Raw genomic sequence first — 25,000 nt, 5'->3', positions numbered from 1 at the left:
CCTTTACCCCTACCCTAACCCTGATGCTGACACCAGCATCAGGATACGACCTCTAACCAAATTGCAGATACTGATAAGTGAGGATTCGTTCAATCAGTCACTTGCATGAACACAGAAATGAGTTATTAGAACAGCATATAAATAGAACACAGAAATGAGTTATTAGAACAGCATATAAATAGAACACAGAAATGAGTTATTAGAACAGCATATAAATAGAACACAGAAATGAGTTATTAGAACAGCATATAAATAGAAGACAGAAATGAGTTATTAGAACAGCATATAAATAGAACACAGAAATGAGTTATTAGCACAGCATATAAATAGAACACAGAAATGAGTTATTAGAACAGCATATAAATAGAACACAGAAATGAGTTATTAGAACAGCATATAAATAGAACACAGAAATGAGTTATTAGAACAGCATATAAATAGAACACACAAATGAGTTATTAGAACAGCAAATAAATAGAACACAGAAATTAGTTATTAGAACAGCATATAAATAGAACACAGAAATGAGTTATTAGAACAGCATATAAATAGAACACAGAAATGAGTTATTAGAACAGCATATAAATAGAACACAGAAATGAGTTATTAGAACAGCATATAAATAGAAGACAGAAATCAGTTATTAGAACAGCACAAGTATTACATCATCATCACACTCTTTTCACAACAATGCAGTGATCAATATCAATATACAGTACAGGAAGGAGTACCATGTAGATGTACAGTAACCTCTAACCATCTCTCTCCCTCTCTCTCTCTCCATCTCTCTCCATCTCCCTCCCTCCCTCCCCATCTCTCAATATATATTAATCTCTCCATCTCTCTCCCTCTCTCTCTGTCTCTCTCTCCATCTCTCTATCTCTCTCTCTCTCTGTCTCTCTCTCTCCCTCTCTCTCTCCATCTCTCTTCATCTCTCCATCTCCCTCCCTCTCTGTCTCTCTCTCCCTCTCCCTCTCTCTCCCTCTCTCTCTGTCTCTCTCTGTCTCTCTCTCTCTCTCTCTCTCCCTCTCTATCTCTCAATATATATTAATCTTTCCATCTCTCTTTCTCTCTCCCCATCTCTCTCTCTCCCCATCTCTCTCTCTCTCTCTCCAGTACACATCAGCTCTGACCTATGATGCGGTCCAGGTTATGACCGAAGCGTTCCGGACACTCACCAAGCAGCGGATCGATTTCAGTCGTCGTGGCAATAACGGGGACTGCCTGGCCAATCCGGCAGTGCCCTGGTCTCAAGGGATGGAGATAGAACGCGCCCTCAAACAGGTTACCATAGAAACAGCTGTTAGCGTGGTTTAGGGTTTTCAATGATCTTGTGTGTTGTGTAGTTTTATATGGATGGGGTAAAATACTGTGTGTGTGTGTGTGTGTGTGTGTGTGTGTGTGTGTGTGTGTGTGTGTGTGTGTGTGTGGTGTGTGTGTGTGTGTGGTGTGTGTGGTGTGTGTGTGTGTGTGTGTGTGTGTGTGTGTGTGTGTGTGTGTGTGTGTGTGTGTGTGTGTGTGTGTGCGGTGTGTGCGGTGTGTGTGTGTTTGTGTGTGGTGTGTGTGTGTGTGTGTGTGTGTGTGTGTGTGTGTGTGTGTGTGTGTGTGTGTGTGTGTGTGCGGTGTGTGTGTGTGTGTGTTGTGTGTGGTGTGTGTGTGGTGTGTGTGTGTGTGTGTGTGTGTGTGTGGTGTGTGTGTGTGTGTGTGTAGGTGCGTGTGGATGGGCTGACAGGTAATATCCAGTTTGACCAGTATGGTAAAAGAGTCAACTACTCCGTCAACGTGATGGAACTGAAGAACACTGGACCAGTTAAGGTACAGCCAACCAACACACTCACTTCCTTACAATGAGCCAATTAACATTCACCAGCCTATTCACTTCCTTACAATCAGTCAATCAGCATTGTCCGGACCTCTGGCAGTCTCTATGGGGGTACCACAGGGTTAAATTCTCGGGCCGACTCTCTTCTCTGTATACATCAATGATGTCGCTCTTGCTGCTGGTGATTCTCTGATCCACCTCTACGCAGACGACACCATTCTGTATACTTCTGGCCCTTCTTTGGACACTGTGTTAACTAACCTCCAGACGAGCTTCAATGCCATACAACTCTCCTTCCGTGGCCTCCAACTGCTCTTAAATACAAGTAAAACTAAATGCATGCTCTTCAACCGATCGCTGCCTGCACCTGCTCGCCCGTCCAGCATCACTACTCTGGACGGTTCTGACTTAGAATATGTGGACAACTCCAAATACCTAGGTGTCTGGTTAGACTGTAAACTCTCCTTCCAGACTCACATTAAGCATCTCCAATCCAAAGTTAAATCTAGAATTGGCTTCCTATTTTGCAACAAAGCATCCTTCACTCATGCTACCAAACATACCCTCGTAAAACTGACCATCCTACCGATCCTCGACTTCGGCGATGTCATTTACAAAATAGCCTCCAACACTCTACTCAACAAACTGGATGCAGTCTATCACAGTGCCATCCGTTTTGTCACCAAAGCCCCATATACTACCCACCACTGCGACCTGTATGCTCTCGTCGGCTGGCCCTCGCTACCTATTCGTCACCAGACCCACTGGCTCCAGGTCATCTATAAGTCTCTGCTAGGTAAAGCTCCGCCTTATCTCAGCTCACTGGTCACGATAACAACACGCACCTGTAGCACACACTCCAGCAGGCATATCTCACTGGTCATCCCCAAAGCCAACACCTCCTTTGGCCGCCTTTCCTTCAAGTTCTCTGCTGCCAATGACTGGAACAAATTGCAAAAATGAATTCAAAGCAAGAGAAAGTCCCGTTGTAGCGCACCTCTGAATTCCAGAAAGAAACTGCTGTATCTAAAGCCTCTTGGAAGTCAACCTGAGTTGGGGCTAGCTTGAACTGTGTTTCCACTGCCTCCAGAACAGAAATTATGTCATGTAATGCGACTGTGCAGCTAGCTTTGCTACAACTAGCTAGCTAGCAAGATGTTGAAGAAAGAATTTACCCTCACCATGCTGTAACTAATGTTACCCTGTACTCCCCATGCCTGCTAGCCAAATGTTTAGCTTGCTAGCTAGCTAAATGTTTAGCTTCATCGCTAGCATAACAAGATAGTTCGCTAGCTTAATATCCAACCTTGCTTGCCATGGCCACAGCTAGCCAAATGTTTAACTTGCTAGCTAGCTAAACGGTTAGCATCATCGCTAGCATAGCTAGCTAGATTCCTAACCTTGCTTGCCTTGGGATTGGCTATTAGCTAGCAGGCTGACCAAACACATCAGAGGACAAGCTTTCAATCCCTGTTCGTTTATATTAGCTAGCTAGCGTGTTTCAACTCTGAATTACAAGCTAACAGATGGCTAAATGTTGTCAAATTTTTATTAACCTTTCCCTCTGTCCTGACATATTTAACCCCTGCTAGTAGCCATGAGAACCATAACACACCCACAAACACAGAACACAATACCGGGTCGTTACAATATATTTCTTTGATTGTACATATGTCTTAGCAAGCAATCTCTTTGGCAACAAACAAAGCTTTTTTTTGTCATAATATTTAGCTACCTAGCATGCTTGCTTTACAAATATTAGCCTAGCTTAGCTAGCTAACATCGAGTTTAGGTGATAGAAACATGGCCGTAAAAACAGCTCTAGCTTAGTTTAGAAGAAAGACTGATGTTTATTTTTATCCAGAGAGGGAGGCCCACAAGCATTTCTAAACCCAGAGGCTCAACATCGCGAGACTTCTGGGAAGCTTGCAAAACAAACCAAACAGACCAGACCAGGCCAGGTTAGACCACGCCAGACCAGACCAGGCCAGAACAGGTCAGACCAGACCAGACCAGGCCAGGTCAGACCAGACCAGACCTGGCCAGACCAGACCAGGTCAGACCAGGCCAGACCAGGCCAGACCAGGTCAGACCAGGTCAGACCAGACCAGGTCAGACCAGGCCAGACCAGACCAGACCAGACCAGGTCAGACCAGGCCAGGCCAGACCAGACCAGACCAGGTCAGACCAGGCCAGACCAGACCAGACCAGGTCAGACCAGACCAGGCCAGACCAGACCAGACCAGGCCAGGTCAGACCAGACAACAACCAGGTCAGACCAGACCAGACCAGACCAAGTCAGACCAGACCAGGCCAGACCAGACCAGACCAGACCAGGTCAGACCAGGCCAGACCAGACCAGACCAGGCCAGACCAGGCCAGGTCAGACCACGCCAGACCAGACCAGGCCAGACCAGGTCAGACCAGACCAGGTCAGACAACGACCAGGTCAGACCAGGCCAGACCAGGTCAGACCAGGCCAGACCAGGTCAGACCAGACCAGGCCAGACCAGGCCATGTCAGACCAGGCCATGTCAGACCAGGCCAGACCAGACCAGCCCAGACCAGACCAGGTCAGACCAGACCAGGCCAGACCAGGGTTTGGGGTTTGAGAAGTCAATGAGAGAAGTGAAAAATGATTTCTTAGTTGTTAATTTTCTCCAAATCTAAAGGCCCAACCCTGATTTGAGGCGAAATGTCTTCAGTAGCTGAACATGTCATTACTCCAACCAACCTCGTTATAGTGACTGACACCTTTTCATTTTCCTCAAAAACTACTTTATATGGAAGTGCCTTTGATCTGACGCCCTGCACATGCTCAGTTTGGCTCCAGACGACCGACCCCCCCCCCATGAGCGAGCCGACGTCGCCATGACGTTGTGATCAGGGATTTCTATTGGAGAAGCAGTTTCTGCCCATCTTTGATAGGCCAATGCCCTTCCCTCCTATCAGAGGCCCAGCACCAACACACCTGATTCAGCTGCACATGCTATTGGTGATTAGTTGATTGGAACGACGCTACAGGTTTACGCGTGTGTGTGTGTGTGTGTGTGTGTGTGTGTGTGTGTGTGTGTGTGTGTGTGTGTGTGTGTGTGTGTGTGTGCGCGCGTGCGTGCGCATGCGCGCACGTGTGTGTGTGTGTTTTCAGATCGGCTACTGGAATGAAGTGGACAAGATGGTGGTGACTAAACTAGACATCTTCCCCAACGACACTAATGGGATGGAGAACAAGACTGTTATCGTCACAACTATCCTGGTAACGACGTGGGGGGTGAAGGGTGGTGAAGGGTGGTGAAGGGTGAAGGGTGGTGAAGGGTGGTGAAGGGTGGTGAAGGGTGGTGGGTGGTGAAGGGTGGTGGGTGGTGAAGGGTGGTGGGTGGTGAAGGGGGTGGTGAAGGGTGGTGAAGGGTGGTGAAGGGTGGTGAAGGGTGGTGAAGGGTGGTGAAGGTGAAGGGTGGTGAAGGGTGGTGAAGGGTGGTGAAGGGTGGTGAAGGGTGGTGAAGGGTGGTGGAGGGTGAAGGGTGGTGAAGGGGGGTGAAGGGGGGTGAAGGGTGGTGAAGGGTGGTGGGTGGTGAAGGGTGGTGAAGGGTGGTGAAGGGTGAAGGGTGGTGAAGGGTGGTGAAGGGTGGTGAAGGGTGGTGAAGGGTGGTGAAGGGTGAAGGGTGGTGAAGGGGGGTGAAGGGGGGGTGAAGGGTGGTGAAGGGTGGTGGGTGGTGAAGGGTGGTGGGTGGTGAAGGGTGGTGAAGGGTGGTGAAGGGTGGTGAAGGGTGAAGGGTGGTGAAGGGGGGTGAAGGGGGGTGAAGGGTGGTGAAGGGTGGTGGGTGGTGAAGGGTGGTGGGTGGTGAAGGGTGGTGAAGGGTGGTGAAGGGTGGTGAAGGGTGAAGGGTGGTGAAGGGTGGTGAAGGGTGGTGAAGGGTGAAGGGTGGTGAAGGGTGGTGAAGGGTGGTGGGTGGTGAAGGGTGGTGAAGGGTGGTGAAGGGTGGTGGGTGGTGAAGGGTGGTGGTGGTGGTGAAGGGTGGTGAAGGGTGGTGAAGGGTGGTGAAGGGTGGTGAAGGGTGAAGGGTGGTGAAGGGTGGTGAAGGGTGGTGGGTGGTGAAGGGTGGTGAAGGGTGGTGGGTGGTGAAGGGGTGGTGAAGGGTGGTGGGTGGTGAAGGGTGGTGAAGGGTGGTGAAGGGTGGTGAAGGGGGGTGGGTGGTGAAGGGGGGTGGGTGGTGAAGGGTGGTGAAGGGTGGTGGGTGGTGAAGGGTGGTGAAGGGTGGTGGGTGGTGAAGGGTGGTGAAGGGTGGTGAAGGGTGGTGGGTGGTGAAGGGTGGTGGGTGGTGGTGGTGGTGAAGGGGGGTGGGTGGTGAAGGGTGGTGAAGGGTGGTGGGTGGTGAAGGGTGGTGAAGGGTGGTGGGTGGTGAAGGGTGGTGGGTGGTGAAGGGTGGTGAAGGGTGGTGAAGGGTGGTGAAGGGTGGTGAAGGGTGGTGAAGGGTGAAGGGTGGTGAAGGGTGGTGAAGGGTGGTGGGTGGTGAAGGGTGGTGAAGGGGTGGTGAAGGGTGGTGGGTGGTGAAGGGTGGGGGTGGTGAAGGGTGGTGGGTGGTGAAGGGTGGTGAAGGGTGGTGAAGGGTGGTGGGTGGTGAAGGGTGGTGAAGGGTGGTGAAGGGTGGTGAAGGGTGGTGAAGGGGGGTGGTGGGTGAAGGGTGGTGAAGGGTGGTGAAGGGTGGTGAAGGGTGGTGAAGGGTGGTGAAGGGGGGTGGGTGGTGAAGGGTGGTGAAGGGTGGTGGGTGGTGAAGGGGGGTGGGTGGTGAAGGGTGGTGGGTGGTGAAGGGTGGTGGGTGGTGAAGGGGGGTGGGTGGTGAAGGGTGGTGGGTGGTGAAGGGGGGTGGGTGGTGAAGGGTGGTGGGTGGTGAAGGGGGGTGGGTGGTGGAGGGTGAAGGGTGGTGAAGGCTGGTGGGTGGTTGTTCAAATCACAAGAAAGATGGTCATCTTTAAAGACATCCTGGTAACAGTGTGTGTGTGTGTGTGTGTGTGTGTGTGTGTGTGTGTGTGTGTGTGTGTGTGTGTGTGTGTGTGTGTGTGTGTGTGTGTGTGTGTGTGTGTGTGTGTGTGTTGCAGGAAGCCCCATACGTGATGCTAAAGAAGAATGCTGAGTTGTTCCTAGACAACGACCGTTACGAAGGCTACTGCGTAGACCTGGCAGCAGAGATCGCTAAGCACTGTGGGATACGCTACCAGCTAAGGATTGTGGGAGATGGAAAGTACGGAGCTCGAGACGCTGAAACCAAGATCTGGAACGGGATGGTTGGAGAGCTGGTGTACGGGGTAAGGACCCTGACCTCTAACCTTTGATCTCTGTTGTTATTGTGAAACTAGTACCTAAGGACACAAGAACTAAGTAACTCTCTGCCTCCCCTCTCCCCCTCCTCCTCCTCCTCCCCTCTCCCCCCTCCTCCCCCTCTCCTCCTCCTCCCCTCTCCCCTCCTCCCCTCTCCTCCCCCTCTCCCCCTCCTCCCCTCTCCCCCTCCTCCCCTCTCCTCCTCCTCCCCTCTCCCCCTCCTCCCCCTCTCCCCCTCCTCCCCTCTCCCCCTCCTCCCGTCTCCTCCTCCTCCCCTCTCCCCCTCCTCCCCTCTCCCCCTCTCCCCCTCCTCCCCCTCTCTCCCTCTCCCCCCTCCTCCCCTCTCCCCCTCCTCCCCCTCTCCCCCTCCTCCCCCTCCCCCTCCCCCTCCTCCCCTCTCCCCCTCCTCCCCCTCTCCCCCCTGCCCCCCTCCCTGTAGAAAGCAGACATAGCCGTGGCTCCTCTCACTATCACCCTGGTCCGAGAGGAGGTGATCGACTTTTCCAAGCCGTTCATGTCTCTGGGCATCTCCATCATGATCAAGAAGCCCCAGAAGTCTAAACCCGGGGTGTTCTCCTTCCTGGACCCGTTGGCCTATGAGATCTGGATGTGTATAGTGTTTGCCTATATCGGCGTGAGCGTAGTGCTGTTCCTGGTGAGCCGGTTCAGCCCGTATGAATGGCACATGGAGGAGTATGAGGATGGCCAGCTGCCCACCAGCGAATCCTCTAATGAGTTTGGGATCTTTAACTCTCTGTGGTTCTCTCTAGGAGCCTTTATGCAGCAAGGCTGTGATATCTCCCCAAGGTTGGTGTCCTGTTGCTAGGTAACGTGGCTAGCTGTGTTGGCAGCCCCCCTTCCTCCTGGAGCTGGTGTGTATATGCTGACCTCACTTCCTGCCGCTTACGCTAACCCTGACCTCTGACCTCTAGCCGCTAGCTTTAAACCCGACCTCTGGCTTCCAGTTCTAATGCTAACTGATTCTAGCTGTTAGCTCTAATCCTCACTGAATCTAGCTTCTAGTTCTAATGCTAACTGATTCTAGCTGCTAGCTCTAATCCTCACTGAATCTAGCTTCTAGTTCTAATGCTAACTAATTATAGCCATTAGCCCTAATGCTAACTGATTCTAGCCATTAGCTCTAATGATCACTGATTCTAGCTTCTAGCTCTAAACCTAACTGATTCTAGCTGCTAGCCCAAATGCTAACTGATTCTAGCCTCTAGCTCTAATGCTAACTGATTCTAGCCATTAGCTCTAATGCTAACTGATTCTAGCCTCTAGCTCTAATGCTCATTGATTCTAGCCTCTAGCTCTAATGCTAACTGACTCTAGCTGCTACCCCAATGCTAACTGATATTAGCCATTAGCTCTAATGCTCACTGATTCTAGCCTCTAGATCTAATGCTAACTGACTCTAGCTGCTACCCCTAATGCTAACTAATTATAGCCATTAGCTCTAATGCTCACTGATTCTAGCTGCTACCCCAATGCTAACTGATAATAGCCATTAGCTCTAATGCTCACTGATTCTAGCCTCTAGCTCTAATGCTAACTGATTCCAGCTGCTACCCCTAATGCTAACTAATTATAGCCATTAGCTCTAATGCTCACTGATTTTAGCCTCTAGCTCTAATGCTAACTGATTCTAGCTGCTACCCCTAATGCTAACTGATTCTAGCCATTAGCGCTAATGCTCACTGATTTTAGCCTCTAGCTCTAATGCTAACTGAATCTAGCTGCTACACCTAATGCTCACTGATTCTAGCCTCTAGCTCTAATGCTAACTGATTCTAGCCATTAGCTCTAATGCTAACTGATTCTAGCTACTAGCTCTCCTAAACAACTTTCCCTGTGTCTCAGTCCAGACTACTGATCAGAAGAGAGGAGGTAGTTTAGGGTGTTAGAGTTGAGGGGTTTAGAAGTAGGGGTTAGGGTGTCTGGGTGCGTATGTTTAACAGTTAACATCACCTAGCCTGGAATTTCACATCAGTAGAGAGAGGAGAGGAGAAGGGGAGAGGAGAAGGGGAGAAGAGAAGAGAGGAGAAGGGGAGAGGGGATGAGAGGAGAGGAGACGAGGAGAGGAGAGGAGAAGAGAGGAGAGAGAAGAGGAAAGAGGAAGTGAGGAGGGGAGAGGAGAGGAGAGAAGAGAAGAGAAGAGGGGAGGAGAAAAGAAGGGGAGAGGAGAGAGAACAGAAGGGGAGAGAAGAGTGGAGGAGAGGAGATGAGAGGAGAGGAGACGAGGAGAGGAAAGAAGAAGAGGGGAGGAGAGAAGAGAAGAGGGGAGGAGCGAGAGGAGAGAAGACGAGGACCACCACATAACCACAGGTCAGGGATCAGAGGTCAAAGGTCAGGTTAGCATATATCCACCACCCTGGGGCCGTCAATGCATGATGTCACTTCCTTTTCCTGCCTCTTGGAGGGGTACCGTGTTTTTGCTGCATATTCCCGTTTCTCTCCTTGCTACGGGTCTACCAGGCTACATCTCTCTCTCTCTCTCTCTCTGCCTCTCTCTCTCTCTCTCTCTCTCTCTATCTCTCTACCTCTCTACCTCTCTCTCTCTCTCTCTCTCTGCCTCTCTCTCTCTCTCTATCTTTCTCCCTCTCTCTCTCTCTCTCTCCTCTCTCTCTCTCTCTCTCTCTCTCTCTACCTCTCTCTCTCTCTCTCTACCCTCTCTCTGTCTCTCTCTCTCTCTGTCTCCCTCTCCTGTCTCTCTGTCTCCCTCTCTCTCTCTCTGCTCTCTCTCTCTCTACTCTCTCTCTACCTCTCTCTGTCTTTCTCTCCTCTCTCTTCTCTTTCTCTCTCTCTCTCTCTCTCTCTCTCTCTCTGTCTCTCTCTCTCGCTCTCTCTCTCTCCGTCGCTCTCTCTCTCTCTCTCTCTGTCTCTCTCTCTCTGTGTGTGGTGTGTGACTGTGTGTGGTTATATCTCCCCAGGTCTCTATCAGGACGTATAGTGGGTGGTGTGTGGTGGTTCTTCACTCTAATCATCATCTCCTCCTACACGGCCAACCTGGCTGCCTTCCTCACTGTGGAGAGGATGGTCTCCCCTATAGAGGGAGCAGAGGACCTGGCTAAACAGACGGAGATCGCCTACGGGACCCTGGACTCTGGCTCTACCAAGGAGTTCTTTAGGGTGGGTTACACACACACACCACACACCACACACCACACACACACCACACACACACACCACACACCACACCACACCACACACACACACACATACACACACACATACATACACACACACACACCACCAACACACACACACACACACACACACCACATACACACACACACACCACACACACACACACACACACACACACACACACACACACACACACACACACACACACACACAGAGACAGACAGACAGACAGACAGACAGACAGACAGACAGACAGACAGACAGACAGACAGACAGACAGACAGACAGACAGACAGACAGACAGACAGACAGACAGACAGACAGACAGACAGACAGACAGACAGACTCACACACAACATCAAGAAGGATTGAAACATTTCAAAGGTCTCAGATTCAAGGACACAAAAAGCCCCTTTGTTCTCCCCACAGCTCGGCTGTCCAACATCAAGAAGGATTGTCTGTCCATACCAGAGCAGTACCTTGCTAGTTGCTCTGCTTTAGTCCTAGGCAGGTCTTCAGCACAGGCAGTCTATGTACTGTATATACTGTAAGTATTCAGACCCTTTGCTATGAGACTCGAAAATTGAACTGAGCATCCTGTTTCCGTTGATCATCCTTCAGATATTGATGATTTGGAAAGGCACACAACTGTCTATGTAAGGTCCCACAGTTGACAGTGTTGACAGTGCATGTCAGAGCAAAAAAAACAGGCCATGAGGTCGAAGGAATTGTCCGTAGAGCTCCAAGACAAGATTGTATCGTGGCACAGATCTGGGGAAGGGTACCAAAAAAGGTTTGGAACCACAAAGTTCCAAACTGAGCAATCGGGGGAGAAGGGCCTTGGTCAGGGAGGTGACCAAGAACCTGATGGTCCCTCTGTCAGAGCTCTAGTTCCTCTGGTGAGATGGGAGAACCTTCCAGAAGGACAACCATCTCTGCAGCACTCCACCAATCAGGTCTTTATGGTAGAGTGGCCAGACGGAAGCCACTCCTCAGTAAAAGGCACATGACAGCCCACTTGGAGTTTGCCAAAAGGCACCTAAAGGACTCTCAGACCATGAGAAACAAGATTCTCTGGTCTGATGAAACCAAGATTGAACTCTTTGACCTGAATGCCAAGCATCACATCTGGAGGAAACCTGGCACCATCCCTACAGTGAAGCATGGTGGTGGCAGCATCATGCTGTGGGGATGTTTTTCAGGGGCAGGGACCGGGAGACTAGTCAGGATCAAGGGAAAGATGAACGGAGCGAAGTACAGAGAGATCCTTGATGAAAACCTGCTCCAGAGCGCTCAGGACCTCAGACTGGGGTGAAGGTTCACCTTCCAACAGGACAATGACCCTAAGCACACAGCCAAGACAACACAGGAGTGGCTTCGGGACAAGTCTCTGAATGCCCTTGAGTGGCCCAGCCAGAGCCTGGACTTGAACCCGATCGAACATCACAGGAGAGACCTGAAAATAGCTGTGCAGCGACGCTCCCCATCCAACCTGACAGAGCTTGAGAGGATCTGCAGAGAAGAATGGGAGAAACTCCCCAAATACAGGTGTGCCAAGCTTGTAGCGTCATACCCAAGAAGACTGGAGGCTGTAATCGCTGCTAAAGGTCCTTCAACAAAGTACTGAGTAAAGGGTCTGAATACTTATGGAAATGTGATATCAGTTTTTATTTTTAATACATTTACAAACTGTTGTTTTTTTCTTTGTCATTATGTGGTATTGTGTATAGATTGATGAGGAAAAAATACAATTTAATACATTTTAGAATAAGGCTGTAACATAACAAAATGTGGAAAGAATTAAGGGGTCTGAATACTTTCCGAATGCTGTGATCTGACAGGACAGGCCTAATCAATACTTTCAGAATGCCCTGTATATAGCTGTGATCTGACAGGCCTAATCAATACTTTCAGAATGCCCTGTATATAGCTGTGATCTGACAGGCCTAATCAATACTTTCAGAATGCCCTGTATATAGCTGTGATCTGACAGGCCTAATCAATACTTTCAGAATGCCCTGTATATAGCTGTGATCTGACAGGACAGGCCTAATCAATACTTTCAGAATGCCCTGTATATAGCTGTGATCTGACAGGCCTAATCAATCCTTTCAGAATGCCCTGTATATAGCTGTGATCTGACAGGACAGGCCTAATCAATACTTTCAGAATGCCCTGTATATAGCTGTGATCTGACAGGCCTAATCAATACTTTCAGAATGCCCTGTATATAGCTGTGATCTGACAGGCCTAATCAATACTTTCAGAATGCCCTGTATATGGCTGTGATCTGACAGGCCTAATCAATACTTTCAGAATGCCCTGTATATAGCTGTGATCTGACAGGACAGGCCTAATCAATACTTTCAGAATGCCCTGTATATAGCTGTGATCTGACAGGACAGGCCTAATCAATACTTTCAGAATGCCCTGTATATAGATGGACAGCTGTCAGACCAGAGCAGTGTGGGGCTAGATGGACAGCTGTCAGTCAGTCAGACCAGAGCAGTGTGGGGCTAGATGGACAGCTGTCAGACCAGAGCAGTGTGGGGCTAGATGGACAGCAGTCAGTCAGACCAGAGCAGTGTGGGGCTAGATGGACAGCTGTCAGACCAGAGCAGTGTGGGGCTAGATGGACAGCTGTCAGACCAGAGCAGTGTGGGGCTAGATGGACAGCTGTCAGTCAGTCAGACCAGAGCAGTGTGGGGCTAGATGGACAGCTGTCAGACCAGAGCAGTGTGGGGCTAGATGGACAGCAGTCAGTCAGACCAGAGCAGTGTGGGGCTAGATGGACAGCTGTCAGACCAGAGCAGTGTGGGGCTAGACGGACAGCTGTCAGACTCCAATCCATAAACCAAAATCAGATCAAATTGTATTTGTCACATGCGCCAAATACTTTTATTTTACTAGGCAATTTACAATGACGGCCTACCCGGCCAAACCCTAACCCGGACGACGCTGTGCACCACCCTATGGGACGCCCAATCACAGCCAGTTGTGATACAGCCTGGAATTGAACCAGGGTCTGTAGTGCCACCTCTAGCACTGCGATGCAGCACCTTAGACCGCAGCGCCACTCAGGAGCCCGATATAGCTCCACCAATACAACGGGTGTAGACTTTACCATTAAATAATTGGTTACGAGCCCGTCCCAACGATGCGAGTCAAAAATAACTCCAAATCCAAAATGGTTGCCAATACCCTGGCACACACACATCAATATGGCCCTGTATGATATCGCTCACACTCAATACACACACACACACACACACACACACACACACACACACACACACACACACACACACACACACACACACACAATCAATATGGCCCTGTATGATATCACACACTCTCATAAACACATCAATAAAGCGTAATACACACATCAATACGATCAGACACATTCACACGCCTCAATGCCCACAATGAACTGTTAGTGAAAGACTATAACTGGTAGGGGTTAGAGGCTAGGAAGCAGGGGTTAGGGTGTAGGGGTTAGAGGCTAGGAAGCAGGGGTTAGGTTGTAGGGGTTAGAGGCTAGGAAGCAGGGGTTAGGGTGTAGGGGTTAGAGGCTAGGAAGCAGGGGTTAGGGTGTAGGGGTTAGAGGCTAGGAAGCAGGGTTTAGGGTGTAGGGGATAGAGGCTAGGAAGCAGGAGTTAGGGTATAGGGGTTAGAGACCAGGAAGCAGGAGTTAGGGTGTAGGGGTTAGAGGCTAGGAAGCAGGGGTTAGGGTGTAGGGGTTAGAGGCTAGGAAGCAGGGGTTAGGGTGTAGGGGTTAGGGGCTAGGAAGCAGGGGTTAGGGTGTAGGGGTTAGAGGCTAGGAAGCAGGGGTTAGGGTGTAGGGGTTAGAGGCTAGGAAGCAGGGGTTAGGGTGTAGGGGTTAGAGGCTAGGAAGCAGGGTTTAGGGTGTAGGGGATAGAGGCTAGGAAGCAGGAGTTAGGGTATAGGGGTTAGAGGCTAGGAAGCAGGGGTTAGGGTGTAGGGGTTAGAGGCTAGGAAGCAGGGGTTAGGGTGTAGGGGTTAGGGGCTAGGAAGCAGGGGTTAGGGTGTAGGGGTTAGAGTCTAGGAAGCAGGGGTTAGGGTGTAGGGGTTAGAGGCTAGGAAGCAGGGGTTAGGGTGTAGGGGTTAGAGGCTAGGAAGCAGGGTTTAGGGTGTAGGGGATAGAGGCTAGGAAGCAGGAGTTAGGGTATAGGGGTTAGAGGCTAGGAAGCAGGAGTTAGGGTGTAGGGGTTAGAGTCTAGGAAGCAGGGGTTAGGGTGTTAGAGTTAGAGGCTAGGAAGCAGGGGTTAGGGTGTAGGGGATAGAGACTAGGAAGCAGGGGTTAGGGTGTAGGGGTTAGAGGTTAGGAAGCAGAAGTTAGGGTATAGGGATTAGAGGCTAGGAAGCAGGGGTTAGGGTGTAGGGGATAGAGGCTAGGCAGCAGGGGTTAGGGTGTAGGGGTTAGAGGCTGGGAAGCAGGGGTTAGGGTGTAGGGGTTAGAGGCTAGGAAGCAGGGGTTAGGGTGTAGGGGTTAGAGGCTAGGAAGCAGGAGTTAGGGTGTAGGGGTTAGAGGTTAGGAAGCAGGGGTTAGGGTGTAGGGGTTAGAGGCTAGGAAGCAGGGGTTAGGGTGTAGGGGTTAGTGGCTAAGGAAGCAGGGGTTAGGGTGTAGGGGTTAGAGGCTAGGAAGCAGGGGTTAGGGTGTAGGGGTTAGAGGTTAGGAAGCAGGAGTTAGGGGTGTAGGGGTTAGAGGCTAGGAAGCAGGGGTTAGGGTGTAGGGGTTAGAGGCTAGGAAGCAGGGGTTAGGGTGTAGGGGTTAGAGGCTAGGAAGCAGGGGTTAGGGTGTAGGGGTTAGAGGCTAGGAAGCAGGGGTTAGGGTGTAGGGGTTAGGGGCTAGGAAGCAGGGGTTAGGGTGTAGGGGTTAGAGACTAGGAAGCAGGGGTTAGGGTGTAGGGGTTAGGGTGTAGGGGTTAGGGTGTAGGGGTTAGGGTGTGTATATATTCATAATCCATTCCTTACTTTACGTGTATTTTTGGGTTTATGCTGTGAAACTGTTAGATCAAATCAAATCAAATTTATTTATATAGCCCTTCGTACATCAGCTGAAATCTCAAAGTGCTGTACAGAAACCCAGCCTAAAACCCCAAACAGCAAGCAATGCATGTGAAAAAAGCACGGTGGCTGGGAAAAACTCCCTAGGAAAAACTCCTGAGAAAGGCCAAAAACCTAGGAAGAAACCTAGAGAGGAACCAGGCTATGAGGGGTGGCCAGTCCTCTTCTGGCTGTGCCGGGTGGATATTATAACAGAACATGGTCAAGATCTTAAAATGTTCGTAAATGACCAGCATGGTCAAATAATAATAATCATAGTAATTGTCGAGGGTGCAACAAGCACGTCCGGTGAACAGGTCAGGGTTCCGTACACTGGTCTGTGTATCAAAACCTGTATAATGTAAAATACACTAGATATTACTAGTTAGATATTACTGCACTGTCGGAGCTAGAAACACAAGCATTTCACTACACTCTCATTAACATCTGCTAAACATGTGACCAATAACATCTGCTAAACACGTGTATGGACCAATAACATCTGCTAACCATGTGTATGGACCAATAACATCTGCTAACCATGTGACCAATAACATCTGCTAACCATGTGACCAATAACATCTGCTAACCAGGTGACCAATAACATCTGCTAACCATGTGTATGGACCAATAACATCTGCTAACCATGTGTATGGACCAATAACATCTGCTAACCAGGTGACCAATAACATCTGCTAACCATATGACCAATAACATCTGCTGACCATGTGTATGGACCAATAACATCTGCTAACCATGTGTATGGACCAATAACATCTGCTGACCACGTGTATGGACCAATAACATCTGCTAACCATGTGTATGGACCAATAACATCTGCTAACCATGTGACCAATAACATCTGCTAACCATGTGCACGTGACCAATACATTTGATTTGATGTTGACTTGGGAGCCAGGCCCAGCCAATCAGAATGCTGATCTTGGCCTACACTACTGCCACTGGTATCCAGTATTTTTATGACCAACCCAAGATAGACCAGAGCCTATCGTCTCCAACAGGAGCAAACTAATCGTAGTGGGCAGAGCCAAGCACGAGCTAGTGAGATCCTATTGGCATGTTCTAGCATTTATTTGCATATTTCCGTTAGGATTTGCCTACTCTGTGAAATGTGTGTGTGTGTGTGTGTGTGTGTGTGTGAAGTGTGTGCGTGTGTGTGTGTGTGTGTGTGTGAAGTGTGTGCAGTGTGTGTGAAGTGTGTGCAGTGTGTGTGTGTGTGTGTGTGTGTGTGTGTGTGTGTGTGTGTGTGTGTGTGGTGTGTGTGTGTGTGTGTGTGTGTGTGTGTGTGCAGAAGCTCAAATCGCCCTCCTTCTAAGCAATGACATTTTTTAGAAACTTCGGCAAAGGGTTTCTACAAAACGCAGTCCACTGTTTGTTACAGATTGTAGTTTTAGAAACAGAAAACTGTATGGAGGTTAAAATGTTGTTTCATCCAAAACAAGTCAAACATTGAAATACCTTTATAGAATGTAAAGTAACAACCCAAACAGGTCTGTGTATCAAAACCTGTAGATAGTAAAATACACTGGTCTGTGTATCAACACCTGTATAATGTAAAATACACTGGTCTGTGTATCAAAACCTGTATAATGTAAAATACACTGGTCTGTGTATCAACACCTGTATAATGTAAAATACACTGGTCTGTGTATCAAAATCTGTATAATGTAAAATACACTGGTCTGTGTATCAAAATCTGTATAATGTAAAATACACTGGTCTGTGTATCAAAATCTGTATAATGTAAAATACACTGGTCTGTGTATCAAAACCTGTATAATGTAAAATACACTGGTCTGTGTATCAAAACCTGTATAATGTAAAATACACTGGTCTGTGTATCAAAACCTGTATAATGTAAAATACACTGGTCTGTGTATCAAAACCTGTATAATGTAAAATACACTGGTCTGTGTATCAAAACCTGTATAATGTAAAATACACTGGTCTGTGTATCAAAACCTGTATAATGTAAAATACACTGGTCTGTGTATCAACACCTGTATATAGTAAAATACACTGGTCTGTGTATCAACACCTGTATATAGTAAAATACGGTATACCGTCCTACCCTAAGGTGTAGTTCTAATGTGTTGTCCCTCTACAGAGGTCGAAGATATTGCTGTTTTACAAGATGTGGCGGGTGTAGAGGTTAGAGTGTAGTTAATAATGTCTTGTCTCTCAACAGAGGTCAAAGATAGCACTGTTTGACAAGATGTGGCAGTACATGAAGTCGGCAGAGCCGTCTCCGTTTGTGAAGAAGACAGCGGAGGGGGTGCTGAGAGTCAGGAAGTCCAAGGGGAAGTACGCGTACCTTCTGGAGTCCACCATGAACGAGTACATCGAGCAGAGGAAACCCTGCGACACCATGAAGGTGGGAGGGAACCTGGACTCTAAAGGATACGGCATCGCCACACCAAAAGGATCCCCATTAAGGTGGGTGAGATAGTATAACAATATGTCCTCTAATGTTGTTATAGTATCTTACCTACCCTGATGACCTGAAACACAGTGGTTTATATACAGGCTAGTATAGTATAGCATAGCATAGCATAGCATAGTATAGCATAGTATAGTATATTATAGTACAACAATATGTCCTCTAATGTTGTTATAGTATCTTACCTACCCTGATGACCTGAAACACAGTGGTTTATATACAGGCCAGTATAGCATAGCATAGCATAGCATAGCATAGTATAGTATAGCATAGCATAGCATAGTATAGCATAGTATATTATAGTGTAGTATATTATAGTATAACAATATGTCCTCTAATGTTGTTATAGTATCTTACCTTCCCTGATGACCTGAAACACACCGGTTTATATACAGGCTAGTATAGTATAGTATAGTATATTATAGTGTATTATAGTATAGTATTTTATAGTATAGTGTAGTATAGTATAGTATAACAATATGTCCTCTAATGTTGTTATAGTATCTTACCTACCCTGATGACCTGAAACACAGCGGTTATATACAGGCCAGTATAGCATAGTATAGCATAGCATAGCATAGCATAGCATAGCATAGTATAGCATAGCATAGTATAGTATAGTATATTATAGTATAACAATATGTCCTCTAATGTTGTTATAGTATCTTACCTACCCTGATGACCTGAAACACAGTGGTTTATATACAGGCCAGTATAGTATAACATAGTATATTATAGTGTATTATAGTATAGTATAGTATATTATATTGTAATATAGTATAGTATTTTATAGTATAGTGTAGTATAGTATAACAATATGTCCTCTAATGTTGTTATAGTATCTTACCTTCCCTGATGACCTGAAACACAGCGGTTTATATACAGGCTAGTATAGTATAGTATATTATAGTGTATTATAGTATAGTATTTTATAGGATAGTGTAGTATAGTATAGTATAACAATATGTCCTCTAATGTTGTTATAGTATCATACCTACCCTGATGATCTGAAACACACCGGTTTATATACAGGCTAGTATAGTATAACATAGTATATTCTAGTATAGTATATTATAGTATAGTATAACAATATGTCTACTGTTGTTATGGTATCATACCTACCCTGATGATCTGAAACACAGTGGTTTATATTAGAATAGTGTAGTATAATATAGTACAGTATAGGACTCCACATCCCCAACTCTGACCATCTGTAAGCCTAGGGAAGACTACACTACCCAAGAGTTCTTAGCAGCTGGCAACAGAACTACACTACCTAATGTTCTTAGTGGCTGGCCACAGGACTACATTACCCATAGTTCTTAGTGGCTGGTCACAATAAACCCCTGTGGTACCTAGGGATGGGCTTCAGACCAATAGTTATCTTGCTTCTTCCTGATTGGCCGAAGAGAGAATGTTTTCACTAATGCCTGGGTTGTTTTGGAGCAGCCATACTCTGAGGGCTAGGGGTTGGGGTTAGGGTTAGGGCTAGGGGTTGGGTTAGGGTTAGGGTTAGGGCTAGGGAATATCAGGGTACTGAGGAAGGATGGTTGGGTTAGGGCTAGGGGTTGGGTTAGGGAATATCAGGGTACTGAGGAAGGATGGTTGGGTTAGGGTTAGGGCTAGGGGTTGGGTTAGGGGATATCAGGGTACTGAGGAAGGATGGTTGGGTTAGGGTTAGAGCTAGGGGTTGGGCTAGGGGTTAGGGCTAGGGCTAGGGGTTGGGTTAGGGAATATCAGGGTACTGAGGAAGGATGGTTGGGTTAGGGCTAGGGCTAGGGGTTGGGCTAGGGGTTAGGGTTTAGGGTTAGGGGTAGGGGTTGGGCTAGGGAATATCAGGGTACTGAGGAAGGATGGTTGGGTTAGGGTTAGGGGTTGGGCTAGGGAATATCAGGGTACTGAGGAAGGATGGTTGGGTTAGGGTTAGGGCTAGGGGTTGGGTTAGGGAATATCAGGGTACTGCGGAAGGATGGTTGGGTTAGGGTTAGGGTTAGGGCTAGGGGTTGGGTTTAGGGTTAGGGCTAGGGGTTGGGCTAGGGAATATCAGGGTACTGAGGAAGGATGGTTGGGTTAGGGTTAGGGTTAGGGCTAGGGGTTGGGGTTAGGGTTAGGGCTAGGGGTTGGGCTAGGGAATATCAGGGTACTGAGGAAGGATGGTTGGGTTTGGGTTAGGGTTAGGGCTAGGGGTTGGGTTAGGGCTAGGGTTAGGGGTTGGGTTAGGGAATATCAGGGTACTGAGGAAGGATGGTTGGGTTAGGGTTAGGGCTAGGGGTTAGGGTTAGGGCTAGGGGTTGGGCTAGGGAATATCAGGGTACTGAGGAAGGATGGTTGGGTTAGGGGTTGGGTTAGGGCTAGGGGTTGGGTTAGGGAATATCAGGGTACTGAGGAAGGATGGTTGGGTTAGGGGTTGGGTTAGGGTTAGGGCTAGGGGTTGGGCTAGGGGTTAGGGCTAGGGCTAGGGGTTGGGTTAGGGAATATCAGGGTACTGAGGAAGGATGGTTGGGTTAGGGCTAGGGCTAGGGGTTGGGCTAGGGGTTAGGGTTTAGGGTTAGGGCTAGGGGTTGGGCTAGGGAATATCAGGGTACTGAGGAAGGATGGTTGGGTTAGGGTTAGGGGTTGGGCTAGGGAATATCAGGGTACTGAGGAAGGATGGTTGGGTTAGGGTTAGGGCTAGGGGTTGGGTTAGGGAATATCAGGGTACTGCGGAAGGATGGTTGGGTTAGGGTTAGGGTTAGGGCTAGGGGTTGGGTTTAGGGTTAGGGCTAGGGGTTGGGCTAGGGAATATCAGGGTACTGAGGAAGGATGGTTGGGTTAGGGTTAGGGTTAGGGCTAGGGGTTGGGGTTAGGGTTAGGGCTAGGGGTTGGGCTAGGGAATATCAGGGTACTGAGGAAGGATGGTTGGGTTTGGGTTAGGGTTAGGGCTAGGGGTTGGGTTAGGGCTAGGGTTAGGGGTTGGGTTAGGGAATATCAGGGTACTGAGGAAGGATGGTTGGGTTAGGGTTAGGGCTAGGGGTTAGGGTTAGGGCTAGGGGTTGGGCTAGGGAATATCAGGGTACTGAGGAAGGATGGTTGGGTTAGGGGTTGGGTTAGGGCTAGGGGTTGGGTTAGGGAATATCAGGGTACTGAGGAAGGATGGTTGGGTTAGGGGTTGGGTTAGGGTTAGGGCTAGGGGTTGGGCTAGGGGTTAGGGCTAGGGGTTGGGTTAGGGCTAGGGAATATCAGGGTACTGAGGAAGGATGGTTGGGTTAGGGTTAGGGCTAGGGGTTGGGCTAGGGAATATCAGGGTACTGAGGAAGGATGGTTGGGTTAGGGTTAGGGTTAGGGCTAGGGGTTGGGTTAGGGAATATCAGGGTACTGAGGAAGGATGGTTGGGTTAGGGCTAGGGTTAGGGTTAGGGGTTTAGGGTTAGGGCTAGGGAATATCAGGGTACTGAGGAAGGATGGTTGGGTTAGGGTTAGGGTTAGGGGTTTAGGGTTAGGGCTAGGGAATATCAGGGTACTGAGGAAGAATGGTTGGGTTAGGGTTAGGGCTAGGGGTTGGGTTAGGGAATATCAGGGTACTGAGGAAGGATGGTTGGGTTAGGGTTAGGGTTAGGGTTAGGGGTTTAGGGTTAGGGCTAGGGAATATCAGGGTACTGAGGAAGGATGGTTGGGTTAGGGTTAGGGTTAGGGGTTTAGGGTTATGGCTAGGGAATATCAGGGTACTGAGGAAGGATGGTTGGGTTAGGGCTAGGGGTTGGGTTAGGGAATATCAGGGTACTGAGGAAGGATGGTTGGGTTAGGGTTAGGGCTAGGGGTTGGGTTAGGGAATATCAGGGTACTGAGGAAGGATGGTTGGGTTAGGGTTAGGGCTAGGGGTTGGGTTAGGGAATATCAGGGTACTGGTGATGGTTGGGGAGTATGTTTATATTACAGGGCAACTAGTGGGATCTTTAATTAATCAATCTGCATGACTGTTGTGTTTCTTATTTGTTTAAATGTTTATCTGTTGAACTGCTGTCTGATCGCTCTGTTTCTGTGGAGTGATGTCTGTTCATGTGACCATTATTATCATATAGACCTGTTTATTACTGGGTCATATTATTATTATTATTATTATTATCATATAGACCTGTTTATTACTGGGTCATATTATTATTATTATTATTATTATTATCATATAGACCTGTTTATTACTGGGTCATATTATTATTATTATTATTATCATTATTATTATTATTATTATTATTATTATCATTATTATTATTATTTAGACCTGTTTATTACTGGGTCATATTATTATTATTATTATTATTATTATTATCATACAGACCTGTTTATTACTGGGTCATATTATGATTATTATTATTATTATTATTATTATTATCATATAGACCTGTTTATTACTGGGTCATATTATGATTATTATTATTATTATTATTATTATTATTATTATCATATAGACCTGTTTATTACTGGGTTATATTATTATTATTATTATTATTATTATGTAGACCTGTTTATTACTGGGTTATATTAATATTATTATTATTATTATTATTATGTAGACCTGTTTATTACTGGGTTATATTATTATTATTATTATTATTATTATTATTATCATATAGACCTGTTTATTACTGGGTCATATTATGATTATTATTATTATTATGATTATTATTATTATTATTATTATTATTATTATTAAGACCTGTTTATTACTGGGTCATATTGTTATTATTATTATATAGACCTGTTTATTACTGGGTCATATTATTATTATTATTATTATTATGTAGACCTGTTTATTACTGGGTTATATTATTATTATTATTATTATTATGTAGACCTGTTTATTACTGGGTCATATTGTTATTATTATTATATAGACCTGTTTATTACTGGGTCATATTATTATTATTATTATTATTATTATGATATAGACCTGTTTATTACTGGATAATATGATTAATATTATTATAATTATTATTATAATATAAACCAGTTTATTACTGGCTATAGCCCAGGCATGCATATTATATTATCTTATTATGATAGCCTTCTGTACACCAGCCTTTAGCCACCATCCCAATAACAGAGCCTGATAAATTATGCTAAGCTAATTGCTAATGCTGATTTACAGGATTGCGCTAATCCTGGTGCTAATGCTAATGGTTGTAGTAATATTAAGGTTAAGGCTAATTGCTAACAGTAATGGTAATATCTAAGGTTAAGGCTAACTGCTAAGGATTCAGCTCGGGGGAACAGACCTGTCACATCATCCTGTCTCACCAGTGTGTTTTATCTATCGTTGGTAGAAATGCAGTGAACCTGGCCGTGTTAAAACTGAATGAGCAGGGCCTGTTGGACAAACTGAAAAATAAATGGTGGTACGACAAGGGAGAGTGTGGCAGCGGAGGAGGAGAAAGCAAGGTTAGCCCCGCCCCCAGCCGCCACCAGGCCACAGACTGGTAACTAAGGCCAGGGAGTGAGCAGCACACACACGGCACGGAGACGACACACACACACACACACATCACCCCTGAGATTCTGGAGCTGATGAACTCCTTCAATGGATCAGGGGGATTGATTGATTGATTGGTTGATTGATTGATTGGTTGATTGATTGATTGATTGGTTGATTGATTGGTTGATTGATTGGTTGATTGATTGGTTGATTGATTGGTTGACTGATTGATTAATTGGTTGATTGATTGATTGATTGGTTGATTGATTGATTGGTTGATTGATTGGTTGATTGATTGGTTGATTGATTGGTTGATTGATTGGTTGACTGATTGATTAATTGGCTGATTGATTGTTTGATTGATTGATTGGTTGATTGATTGGTTGATTGATTGGTTGATTGATTGATTGATTTTATTTGGCAATCAACAAAAAAGTCATATATATATATATATACACACACAGGCCAGAGAGCTATGTGAAGTTGAGAGGCTGTGCTCTGTGTCTGTGCTGCTTACTCAGGGTGATGCGTTGGTGCCTATCTGTCTGGTTGAGCTCAACGTTCAGCCAGGACATGTAGAGCAACAAGGCCTATCGCCACCTCAATTAGACAACACATAGGAAGGCTAGATAAGGCTTAATAACGGCTGTTGTAGGGAGGCAGGAAGCTACATAAGGCTACATAACAGCTGTATGTCATGAAATAATAACATAACATAACATAGCTAATGTTATTTATGTTATTCCCCGTGCCCTGTGAAGAGTGCCAGTAAACCTAGCGGTGTTGAAACTCAGTGAACAAGGAGTCTTAGACAAGCTAAAGAACAAGTGGTGGTACGATAAAGGGGAATGTGGAACCAAGGACTCAGGAAGTAAGGTCAGTCACAGTGGGACACACACACACACACACACACACACACACACACACACTCACACACACACACACTCACACGCACTCGCACACGCACGCACGCACGCACGCACACACGCACTCACACACGCACACACTCACACACTCACACTCACACTCACACTCACACTCACACTCACACACACACTCACACTCACACACACACACACACACACACACACACACACACACACACACACACACACACTCACACACACACACACTCACACACACACACACACACACACACACACACACACACACACACACACACACACACACCACACACACACACACACACACACACACACACACACACACACACACACACACACACACACACTGTCTGTGTCAGTCCGGCTAGTATGTGGTGCCGTTTGTAAAGATAGATTTATCAGGTCAAAAAATAAAAAATAAAAAATGTCCTTATAAATCAGATGTCCGGAAATAAATCAGATTGTTAAAACATTTAAGATGATTCAACTTTACAAACGACACCCCATTGGCTAGCAGGGTAAATAAAGGTGTGGTTTGAGTTGATGAGACCGCTGTTCACATGCAGTACTGTTTAACACAGAACACACCACAGTACTACACACTGTCTACACAACACACACACACACACACACACAACCAGTACGTTACATTTCCCCTCATAGGATGCCCAGAGGCAAAGTCAATAATATCTGTATGGTGATTGGTTGAGCCTTCTTGGTCACTCTGGGCCCTTAACGAAACACAAAACATGGCAGACAATTTTCTCTCCTCGGATCTGAAAATCGGTAGTTACCACCAACTTCAATGACAGTTATTTTAAAATTAAAAG

General features: G+C 46.9%; 1 protein-coding gene across 1 annotated transcript in view; it reads left to right on the top strand.

Moving 5' to 3' along the window:
* LOC115183661 (glutamate receptor 2) overlaps positions 1 to 25,000 on the top strand; it is a gene marked incomplete at its 5' end in the record, with an annotated part of 63,316 nt that overhangs the window by 28,732 nt on the left and 9,584 nt on the right. The window contains 8 exons of the mRNA XM_029744772.1: positions 1,117 to 1,284; positions 1,711 to 1,815; positions 4,971 to 5,078; positions 6,920 to 7,126; positions 7,579 to 7,946; positions 10,073 to 10,271; positions 17,569 to 17,816; positions 24,027 to 24,141. Of these exons, the coding sequence (XP_029600632.1) occupies positions 1,117 to 1,284; positions 1,711 to 1,815; positions 4,971 to 5,078; positions 6,920 to 7,126; positions 7,579 to 7,946; positions 10,073 to 10,271; positions 17,569 to 17,816; positions 24,027 to 24,141 (1,518 nt within the window). The remainder of the gene's footprint in view (positions 1 to 1,116; positions 1,285 to 1,710; positions 1,816 to 4,970; positions 5,079 to 6,919; positions 7,127 to 7,578; positions 7,947 to 10,072; positions 10,272 to 17,568; positions 17,817 to 24,026; positions 24,142 to 25,000) is intronic.

Source organism: Salmo trutta, unplaced genomic scaffold, assembly GCF_901001165.1.
Source record: "Salmo trutta unplaced genomic scaffold, fSalTru1.1, whole genome shotgun sequence".
Taxonomy (NCBI): Eukaryota; Metazoa; Chordata; class Actinopteri; order Salmoniformes; family Salmonidae; genus Salmo; species Salmo trutta.
This window is presented reverse-complemented; position numbering and strand designations above follow the sequence as displayed.